A 12,132-nucleotide genomic window follows, 5' to 3' on the forward strand; every position below is an offset into this window, starting at 1 on the left:
GCTGCCATCTGCAGAGCAGACTTAATACTAAAAATTTCCACTAAGAACATTTAAATATGTTGTCTACTGAAGGCATCAAGGTAAATTACAGAGAAACTAAAACCCGTGGTATAACTCTACTGGGAGAAGAAAGTTAGGTGTTGGAAAGAGAAGTGACAAGAATAAGTCACTAGACAACATCTAAAGTTGAAAACTTAAGAAACAATACCGTAAGTTTTACCATATCTAGCAATATGGAAAAAAACTACCAGAAGAATCCAAAATAAAACTAAGTAAGTATCTGCCACAAAAGAAAGGGACTGGAATATAGAAAGGAGAAGCACATTTGCTCTTTATCAGAAGACCTAACTATCTGACCATGTGATCACTGTGATAAGTTTTAAGTACTGCAAAATTTTTTCAAAATCAGTTAACTATGCCTAAGAATAAAGGAATCAGGTCTTTCTTAGGTTTTTGTTTGTTTGTTTGTTTTTTCTTTTTTAACTCACAAGTATCTTAAATGATTTTAAAAGAAATTAATTTGACAATTGTAAGTTAACATAAAAGCAAAATTCCGAGTAAAGGAGACTAAAAGCAATACAAAAACTGCCAAGCAGTACCCAAAACTTTGTTCAATAGCGCCTATCACTACAATGTACAGAAGTTCACCACTGGCCGGGCTCGGTGGCTCACGCCTGTAATTCTGACACTCTGGGAGGCCGAGGCGGGTGGATCACTCAAGGTCAGGTGTTCGAGACCAGCCTGAGCAAGAGCGAGACCCCTGTCTCTACTAGAAATAGAAAGAAAATTATCTGGCCAACTAAAAATATATATAGAAAAAAAATTAGCCGGGCATGGCGGCGCATGCCTGTAGTCCCAGCTACTCGGGAGGCTGAGACAGGAGGATCGCTTGAGCCCAGGAGTTTGAGGTTGCTGCGAGCTAGGCTGACGCCACAGCACTCACTCTAGCCCGGGCAACAAAGCGAGACTCTGTCTCAAAAAAAAAAAAAAAGAAGAAGAAGTTCACTACTGGCTTGTTTACATAAAGAAGTTTATTAGAACTAGCAACATTAAAGAACTGGAATATTCTGCAGATTTTTATTTAATTAATAAACATTTGCTGAGAACCAACTACATATGAGGTGCCCAATCAAGATTTTCACAAAAATACAACATCTATTTTCTAAAACAAATCATGGTCATCTAAGTAACTTCAGTGAAGCTAAAGTCCCATCTACTAGTACCACAAGCCTGAATCTATAACCAGATAGCAAATAAAAGCAAAACTTAAGGTCATTGTACAAATTACAAAAGCATAATCAAGACATTTATTGTCCACTAAAGGGACAAGAATTGTAACTGTATTTGTTATACAAAACTACTCATTCAATATCATCTCTTTTATTTAATGCCATTAAGAAAAGAAAATATGACTACTAGGCAGGCCACAGCAATAGTTTTACTATTGGGAGTCTAATATTACTATTTTACTCTACATATTTCTATATTATTAGCATATTTTACTGTTCATATTATTTTGAGATTTGATAATGGGCATTCAATTCATTTCTTGCTGTTTTATAAAACTTCAAAAGCAATACACATTTATAGTAAAATACCACCATATTTGCCAAAATGGAAATTTCCATTTGAATAAGCAAAGGAATTTCTCATCACTCAACCCTTGTTTAATATCATACATAACAAATATTGACCAAATACTTAAAATCCACACATTTAATAGGTGACAATATATAGATTAGCATCCAACTCTACAACTGCCAGAAGTAAAAAATTACCTTTCTTAACCAATATGGTAATTAAAAGATTCATAAGGTAAGAGAATACCAGTCACCACAAAAGTTTGTTCTTTTTACCGTTCTGCTTCAAGCTTTCGAAGTTACATTTGTAAAATATTAAAGACAAAGAAATAAACTGCTGTTTGGTGAGGACGAGCTACAAACCTAAGAAATCATGAACTGCTATCCTGTGATTCCAAGTTCAATTAACCTAAAATTTTTCAAATTACATATTACAAATTGCATTCTAAGAAACAGTATGTTAGATACAGGAGCCATTAATTCTGTTCTAAGAGATTGATAATGCTAAAAAGGCAATAGTAAAAGTTTAAATTATGACCGTATTATAAATTTCATCACCCTAAAATTGTAATGTACCTGCAAACTAAAGTGTCTATACAGAAAGACTCACCTTCATCCACAGAAAACTGACAGCTCTTATCATTGAAGAAAAGTATTTTCTTCTTATCAGGACGATTTACAAATAGTATCTGGTCCCCTAAAGCCTTAAAGATAAAGAAAGATTTTTCAGTTAACTCCAAATTACCTCACCAAAAAAAACATTTTTTGCACAAAAGAAAGGACTCTCATTATTTAAAACATCAGTGCACCACACCATTAGGGTCCACTAGACCCAGTATTAGTGTTTTTTAGTGTTTCAGTTTTTTAAGCAGCTTTTTATTTTTTGCTTTTAAACCAACAGGCTCTCACTACTTTGCCCAGGCTGCAGTGCAGTGGCTGCTCACAGGTATGATCACGGCACTATAGAGTCTCGAACTCTTGGGCTCAAGGGATCCTCCCACCTCAGCCTCCCTAGTAGCTGGGACTATAGGTACATGCCACTACGCCCAGCCTGTTCTAACTATTTCCAAGGGTATTTCAAGGCTTTTATTCTTAGAGATCTTCCAAAGGACAAAAAGAAAATTTGTTTTTCTTAAAACAGAACAAAATTCAATCCTTGTTGCGATTACTGAGTCCACTGGACCCTTTTATTAATCGAAGGCACACTGTTGGATCTTAGCGTTCTTACTTTTCTTCTACCTTGAAATATTTTGCTACTTGCTTGTCATTACCCATCAATTATTTCCAATGATGCTTTTAAAAAGCTAAATATAGAAATGGAAGAGTAATTAAATCACCTAGAAGTGTGATGCAGCAGTGAAATAAATAGGCACTTCAGTTTTATTACTGCACTGCCCAAAGTACTGAATCATCTTTCCAGAAGAGATAAAAGATTGGAGACGTTTTTGTCATCTTTAAGCTTTTACTGAGCACACTTCAAAATTTTGTATTTTCTACCCTTGAGAGCAAAGACAACACAATTGACAAAAGACATTACACTATTATTAGATGAATCAGAAGATGAATGCAAAAAGCCAAATAGCAATCTCGACTGTTATTTGGTGCAATTCCTCATAGAAATAAAGTTTAAGACTGTAAATTTTTAGATGATAATACCACAGATGGATAATCTCAAGCTTAACAATCAATGAGGTAGAGTGGAGTGGTAGGGGGATTCAAAAAAATTAAGAAAAAAAGAATCAGTGAGGAAACAAGATACTTCTAAGGACAAAATGGAAGTACGGTATTCTTATCCAGGAAGGACTTCACATATTAGTTTGTGATAAAAATCTTTACCATCTCAATTTGCTAAAAGGATACATGACAGTATTCTTTCTTCTTTTTGATGTGTGTTTGCCAAAACTTATTTGACAGAGGTCTGCTATCTTAAATTCTTCTTTAAATTTCTAATAAAGTTGTTTTTCACTGTCCCTTTATTACTTATGTAAATTATTCATAAAATTACTTAACATAGAGTCCATTAGATTAAAGTGGAAAATGGTGATAAGTGCAGGTTGAGTATCCCACATCCCAAAATCCATGATCCAAAATGCTCCAAAATCTGAAACTTTCTGAGCACCAACATGACATTCAAAGGAAATGCTCACTGGAGCACTTCAGATTTCAGATTTTTGATGTGGAATGCTCAACCAGCATGATGCAAATATTCCAAAATCCAAAAAAATCTGAAATCCAAAAGCACTTCTGGACCCAAGCATTGTGGATAGAGATACTCAACCTGTATACGTGCAAAGCAAATGAAAAGAACCCTGAAGACATTGCTAAAAGAACTTAAAGACGACACAAATAAATGGAAAGACTTCTGTGTTCGTGAATTGGAAAACTTAATGTTGTTAAAATGTCAATACTACCCAAAGCGATCTACAAATTCAGTAAAATCCCCATCAAAATCCCAATTGCATTTTTTGCAGAAATGGAAAAAATCTATCCTAAAATTCATATGGAATTTGAAAACAACCTTGAAAAAGAACAAACTTGGAGATCTCACACTTCCCGATTTCAAAACATATTACAAAGCTACATTAATCAAAACATTGTAGTACTGGCATAAAGACAGATACACAGACCAACAGAACAGAATAAAAAGCCTAGAAATAAACCTGCACATTTATGGTTAAATGATCTTCAACAGGGTGCTTCATACTTAGTAACCTAATACTATTGTTGCAGTAGCTCTTGTTTACAAACACAAGAGAAACACTAATGCCTTCAGGGAAAACTTTCCAGAAATATTCTGAAGAATCAAACAATCATGCTACAACAACAAAAGGGACCTGTCAAAGTTGCACAAAGATGTCTACCCTTTTCCTGCTCTGTGGCATAAGACAAATTTTAAATCTTCCAGCGGCTCACTACAACCTCATGTATACATAAGACTTCAAAAATAATCTAAAAACTTTTGATAGTCTTTAAACTAAGACATTATTAATTCAAATAATATTAAGACACAGAAAGGAAAAAAAGGTTACCTTGACAGCTTTCTGGGAATTGGGCAGTCCTTCTTCTATGTCTTCTAAAAGAATCCCTCCTAATCCTCGTTGGTCATGCTTATCTAAAAGCCTAAGCAGGGCCTTCTTATCTTTCAAGTTGTACTTGGGCTTGAAAGCATACTTCCCATCTATTACTTCAATTTTGGGATTGTTGACTAATGCCTGTAACAGTGACACATTCGGATATGTTAACAAAAGGAAAGTTCATATATACATACTTAAATTCTACTAATTACTTAAAAATGTAACACTACCCAACGTAGGGCTGAATGAAAAGTATCTTGTGAATACAAACTAGTAGATCTAAAATACTGGACCATCCAGGATCCCAGAACAGTAGGTAAAGAATAGCATGGTGCTCATTTTTAATAAAAGAAACATATATTATTCACATAAATTCTTTGAAGAGAAATAAACCACTTTATTACTACGGCTGTGAAGAAAGCTGAAACCACATTCTTTTGGAAGACAAAATGGGTAAGAATAAAAAAAATCTATTAATAGTAACAGACAAAGTGAACTGGGTATTGTTCATCCCATCCTCAAAGTATGGTTTATTGTTTACTGGCGTTATAACATGAGAAACATTACCCCGGGATAAACAAATCAATAGCCAGTCTTCTCCACCTGGTATCAACTGGCAGCTGTGGAAGGAACTGAAAAGGACCAGACTAGTACATGTAAGATCTTTACCTACAATATCAGCTTGAAAATGAAACTGAGTAGGAATGCAGGAATTATTGAATATGATTATGTTCCTAGTCAGTTCTGTTGCCCAGCTAATATCAGAAGGAAAGCTCTTCATGAAAGAGCAACCCTATTTTCTTCTGCAGCTGTCAGCCTGACCCTGAAAGGAGAAAGAAACACAGAAAGAAGAAAAAAGAGAGAACGGAATACTAATATAATAAAAATAATCTTTAACTAAGGTTGGTAGTCTATGAAATTCCAACATTAGGTAAACCAGCAAATTTAAATGTAGATTACCATTATTAGCATATTACTAATATAATGAGCTACTGGTTCATTTTATGTCATGAAAATTAAGAACAATTATTTTGCTTGGTAAAAAAATTAATTGTAGGCCGGGCGCGGTGGCTCACGCCTGTAATCCTAGCACTCTGGGAGGCCGAGGCGGGTGGATCGCTCGAGGTCAGGAGTTCGAGACCAGCCTGAGCAAGAGTGAGACCCCGTCTCTACTAAAAATAGAAAGAAATTATATGGACAACTAAAATATATATATATACAAAAAATTAGCCGGGCATGGTGGCGCATGCCTGTAGTCCCAGCTACTCGGGAGGCTGAGGCAGTAGGATCGCTTAAGCCCAGGAGTTTGAGGTTGCTGTGAGCTAGACTGACGCCACGGCACTCACTCTAGCCCGGGCAACAGAGTGAGACTCTGTCTCAAAAAAAAAAAAAAAAAATTAATTGTATTTTAATTTCGGAATTTTACATTTGGTCTTTAGAATCTATCACTGGCCCTAGAAAAGTAGTCTTCTTAGTTGTCATTTCATATTTAAATTTAAAAGAGGCAAATATCTGAATTTTGAAAATGCTATTCATTTCCAAATGAGCATGGTTACAGATTGTGTAGGGGTTTCTTCAAATGGCGTGTGTTCGTATACAACATTCATGATTATTGTTCCCTATCAGGCCATAATGGTAGTAACAGTGCAAAAGAATATCCTGTCATCCCTATTGTACCTTGTGCTTTAAATTTCCTAAAACCTACAAACACACAGATTATAAATTAAGCAATTCAAAATAAACATCAATTATTCTGTAAAAACATTAAGTGGAACTAGTACACTGACTTCTTTTTATTTTGACTTTTATTCTAAAGTCTTAATATATCAAAATAAATAGACAACTGGCAAGACGTGGTAGCTTATGCCTGTAATCCTAGCACTCTGGGAGACCAAGGCAGGAGGATCGCTTGAGCTCAGAAATTTGAGGTTGCAGTGAGCTATGATGACACCACTGCACTCTAGCCAAGGCAACAGAGCAAGACTCTGTCTCAAAAATAATAATAATAAAATAAAAAATAGACAAATGAAATTATGTGAACACCAACAAATCAAACAATCTTATAAATGTGTATATTTAAAAAAGAAAGACCCTACAGTGTTTCTTTTAAGAAAAAGTATTATCAGATTTTAATACATTAAAAATACTCTAGTTATAGCAAATATCTCTTGGTAATCAACTAGTTTTTTATATTTTAAGTCTATCTTACCTCAGTCATTAGCCATTGTTTCTGCTTGAGCCCAATATCTAAATGTTGTGTTTCATCCAAAATTTCTTCTAAAGTTAGAGGATATGTATCTCCTCGCTGATGTCGTGTCTATCAAGGGAAGAAATCATTATTAGAAGAGTTTTAAAATGCTAGATGCATTACAATACAGATACACATAAATTTTTTTAGGAACGTAGAACATGTAATATTTGAGGCAATACAATTATGGTGATGAAGGGCACAGACTATGAAATCAGACAGACCCAGGTTCAAATTCATGTCTCTATGAAATCAAATGATACAGTGAGAAAAAGTATTTGCAATTCCTATCACAAAGAGCTCATATCTCTAATATTTTGAGACTTTCAAAAACCTAACATAAAAATGACCCAAAGACAGAAACACGTAGATCACAAAAAATGACCTTAAACATATGAAACAATACTCCGCTTCCACCAAAGTATTTTTCACTTATTGGACTAGCAAAACTGCTAATGTCTGACGACTGCACAGGTGTAGCTTTAAGGAAACAAGCCTTCTTACAGACTGCCGGTAAGACTGCAAACTGGTACAACTCCTAAGGGGGGCAATTTGGCAGTATGAGTGCATTTAAACCCTTTGGTCCGACAATCCTATTTCTAGGAATTTATCCTACGGATATACAAGTATAACATAGAAAAGTGGCTTAAGGTGACTGTGGCATTGCTTGTAAAAGGAAAATATTAGAAACCCAAGTCGCCATCAATAGAAGACTAATTAAATAAACTGCAACACATCCATGTTACTATACAGGTGTTCAAAAAGCAAATGCAAATGTTCTCTATGTGCTAATCCGAAAAGATGTCCAGGACAAATTATTAGGTTAAAAAACACATGCGGGCCGGGCGCGGTGGCTCACGCCTGTAATCCTAGCACTCTGGGAGGCCGAGGTGGGCGGATCGTTTGAGCTCAGGAGTTCGAGACCAGCCTGAGCAAGAGCGAGACCCCATCTCTACTAAAAATAGAAAGAAATTATATGGACAGCTAAAAATATATATAGAAAAAATTAGCCGGGCATGGTGGTGCATGCCTGTAGTCCCAGCTACTCAGGAGGCTGAGACAGGAGGATCGCTTGAGCTCAGGAGTTTGAGGTTGCTGTGAGCTAGGCTGACGCCACGGCACTCACTCTAGCCTGGGCAACAGAGTGAGACTCTGTCTCAAAAAAAAAAAAAAAAAAAAAAAAGAAAAAAAAAAAACAAACAAACACATGCGGACACCAAATGCTAGAGAGGATATGGAGGAACAGGAACTTGCATTCACTGCTGGTGGGAATGCAAAATGGTACAGCCACTTTGGAAGACAGTTTGCCAGTTTCTTACAAAACTGAACATACTCTTACTATTCGATCAATCTAGTAATCACGATCCTTGGTATTTACCTGAATTAGCTGAAAATTTATGTGCACACAAAAACCTGCAAAGGATGTTTACAGCAGCTTTAACAGTAATTGCCAAAATTTGGAAGCAACCAAGATGTCCTTCAGTAGGTGAATCCATTCACCTACCATAAATAAACTGTGGTATACCCAGACAATGTAATATTATTCAGTGCTAAAAGGAAATGAGTTACCAAGCCATGAAAAAGACAAGGAGGAACCTTACATACATATTATTAAGAAGCCAATGTGAAAATACTACATACTACATAGTTTTTTTTGTTTGTTTTTTTGAGACAGAGTCTCACTCTGCTGCCTGGGCTAGAGTGCCATGGCGTCTGCCTAGCTCACAGCAACCTCAAACTCCTGGGCTCAAACGATCCTACTGCCTCAGCCTCCCCAGTAGCTGGGACTACAGGCATGCGCCACTATGCCAGGTTAATTTTTTCTACATATATTTTTTTTTTTAGCTGTCCAAATCATTTCTTTCTTTTTTTAGTAGAGACGGGGGTCTCGCTCTTGCTCAGGCTGGTCTCGAACTCCTGACCTCGAGCGATCCACCCGCCTCGGCCTCCCAGAGTGCTAGGATTACAGGCCTGAGCCACCGCACCCGGCCAACATAGTTCCAACTATATGACATTCTAGAAAAGGCAAAACCATGAAGACAGTGAAGAATTTAGTGGCTGCCAAGGACTGGGGGGAGGAAGGGATGAATAGGCAGAACACAGAGGATTTTCAGAGCAGTGAAACTACTCTGTATGAAACTCTAATGGTGAATACACCGGAAGTATTAATATAACACTAAGAGTGAAACCTAATGTAAACTACTGACTTTGAGTGATCATGTGTCAGCGTAGGTTCACCGGCTGCAACAAATGTACTATTCTGGTGGGGGAATGTTGACAGTGGAGGAAGTAGTGGGGGAAGGTCGAAGCGGGGATATGAGAATTCTGTACTTTCCACACAATTTTGCTGTGAACCTAAAATAAAACTGCTCTAAAAAATAAAGTCTTTTTTTTTTTTTAAAGTAAATGTAAAAGGAAAAAGCATATATTTTAAAAATCACGTAGTATGAAATCTGGTATATGGCAAAGAGCAGAAATAATATATATATATTTGTACTTTGTTTCTGCACAATCACCGAAAAAGACACAAGAAACTACTAAAAGACGTTACTATAAGCAGCAGGACAGGGGAGAAAACACAGAGGATTGGAGGTGAGAACCAGATTTCTTCATTTATATCTTTTTATATTGTTTTACTTTTTGAACAATGAGATATACTACTTATTTAAAGCAAAAGTAACTCTTCGAAAGAAAAAGAAATCCAAGCTCCAACTTCCATCACATTGGGCAGGTTACTGAATCTCTCTGGGATAGGCCTTGTAAAACTAGAATAATTGTTTCTCAAAACTAGAACATCTGGAAAGCAGAGAAGAATATTAAGTCTAACACTACACACACAAAAAAACAATTTTTGAACATTCGCTGTCAATTCAGTCACTTATTCACTCAAATATTTAGTGGTGATTACTACGTGCTGAGAGTACTGCAATGAGACATACCACAAAATGCAAACTACTTCTGTGTTTTCAGAGCTCCCAATAGAGGGGAGAAGCTAAACATACAAGCTGTCAAAGCTGGGTAAACATTTATCTGTCAAAAAGACAGCTTTAGTCAGAAGACGCCAAATGCTAGAAAACTGAAGAGAAGGACCTCTGAATGACTGGAACGCAGAGCGAAGGGAACGAGGGCAGCTGCCAGACAGCATCGTGGTCGCCAGAGTGGGACGCACACACCGCAGGGGTAAACAAGTCAATCTGGATGACTCTTTAGAAGTTTTATTATTTTTTTCTAAAATTTCCATTTAAAAATTATGCTTTAATAATATTTAGTATGTGGATTGTCAACGGTGCCCCCTCGGCTTCCTGTCAGCTGGTCCACATTTCAGAGGGTGACATGCATGGAGCAACCCTGAGGGAAGGCTGGGAACCCACAGGACAAAGGGACTGACAGGTGCAGACTCGCTTGTTCCTTCGTTTTCAGCATTCTGCAACCTACTGCGATTTGCCTACTATCAGATGAATTGTGGCGAATTTTATTTTTTTACAGCAGACTTTTAAAATTTAGATACCATATAAAGCTTTCACAAAGGTGTAAGGAACGACGACTTACAGATGAATTACAAATTTCTCTTTACAAAAAGGCAAATGTTTCAAATCTGCTAGATATTCTATGATTACAGCAGCTATTTGTAGTTTGCTAACAATTATTTTAAAAATAATTATAATAAACCATCTGCTCCTTCAAAGTAAAACTAGCATCTTAACCGATGTGTAAAAGTAACAAAGCAACTGCTTTTTGAAAGAAATTCATGCAGTGGAAATAACATTTTAAAAAAGAATGTTTTACAAGTATGTCCATCATTCTGTGATTTCTGAGTTTAAAAAGTATAAAAATAAAAACTATGATACCTAAAAACTAGCATACCTTAAAAATTTTATAAACAATTTTCTAATCTTTATTTTTAGAAAGTCTTCCAAACAAAATCCTGTGCTGAAAATCAAAATTCTCAAAATTTTAAAGATTATAACCCCTTTCAATATGTTCCACATGAAGTGACATAAAAAGAAATATGGAGGCCAGGCACAGTGGCTCCTGCCAGTAATCCCAGCACTCTGTGGGGCTGAGGCGGAGGATCGCTTGATGCCAGGAGTTCAAGACTAGCCTGGGCAACACAGCGAGACCCTGTCACTACAAAAAAAAAAAAAAAAAAAATTAAAAACTTAGCCAGGCATGCTAACACATGCCTACAGTCCTAGCTACTCAGGAGGCTGAGACAGGAGGATTGCATGAGCCCAGCAATTCCACGTTAACATAAGCTATGACACCACTGCACTCTAGCCTGGGTGACAAAGCAAGTCCCTGTCTCTGAAGGGAAACAACAACAAAAAAAAAAAAGACAGACATTTACCAAATTGCCTTGCTGGTGAGATCAGATTAAAAAAATTAGTGTCATGATTTTGTAACAATGTATTATAGTAGACCGAATAATGCATCCCCAACCCCAAAGACATGCACATCCAAATCCCCACAAGCTGTGGCTACCTTACCCTTGTGTGACAAAAGGGACTTCCCTGGTATGATTAAACCAAGGATCTTGAGATGGAGAGACATGACTGTGGATTAGCAAGGTGGGTCCAATGTCATCACAAGTGTCCTTACAAGGGAAAGGGGGAGGCAGGAGAGTCACAGTGAACAGCAGGAGATGAAACAAGGCAAGAAAGAGGCTGGAGGAAAGGGCCATGAATTAGGCAATGCAGGTGGCCTCTAAAAGATGACAAAGAAAAGGAAAGGGATGTTCCCCTCAGGACTCCTACAGTTTTACTTTTTCCTTTCCAATCTTTACATGTTACTTTTTTCCTGCCTTACTGCACTGGGTAGAACTTCTAGTACAATATGGAATAGAAGTCGTGATAATTGGGCCACCACCGCTTTTCTGACCTAATCATATTGCTTTCAGTCAGCAAAAGGGTTTTTTATACCATTAAAAAATTATTTTAAAATAGTCTACCTTTTATTGCCACCTTTTTAATTTCTATTTTTGGGCAAGTTTGTAACATATACAACGTATTGGTATAGCATATGTACAATGAAAAGCATTCGTTTTTTCACCGTAAGTATGATGTCAAATCTAGGTTTTCATAGTTACCCTCCGTCACAGGCTTTCTCAACTAGCTTTCCACAAAATCCTAGGGTTCCACAAGAAATAATGATTTAAAAAAATAAACTTTTTTTTTTAATTTCACACACCATGGGATGTGAGTGCTCATAGTGTTAGGCAACTACTGGGCAG

General features: G+C 36.6%; 1 protein-coding gene across 1 annotated transcript in view; it reads right to left on the reverse strand.

Moving 5' to 3' along the window:
• GTF2E2 (general transcription factor IIE subunit 2) overlaps positions 1-12,132 on the reverse strand; it is a 61,667-nt gene that overhangs the window by 15,609 nt on the left and 33,926 nt on the right. The window contains exons 4-6 of the mRNA XM_069485231.1: positions 6,864-6,971; positions 4,610-4,792; positions 2,191-2,284 (exon numbers count right to left, since the gene is read on the reverse strand). Of these exons, the coding sequence (XP_069341332.1) occupies positions 2,191-2,284; positions 4,610-4,792; positions 6,864-6,971 (385 nt within the window). The remainder of the gene's footprint in view (positions 1-2,190; positions 2,285-4,609; positions 4,793-6,863; positions 6,972-12,132) is intronic.

The sequence above is a fragment of the Eulemur rufifrons genome, chromosome 12 (genome assembly GCF_041146395.1).
Source record: "Eulemur rufifrons isolate Redbay chromosome 12, OSU_ERuf_1, whole genome shotgun sequence".
Classification (NCBI taxonomy): Eukaryota; Metazoa; Chordata; class Mammalia; order Primates; family Lemuridae; genus Eulemur; species Eulemur rufifrons.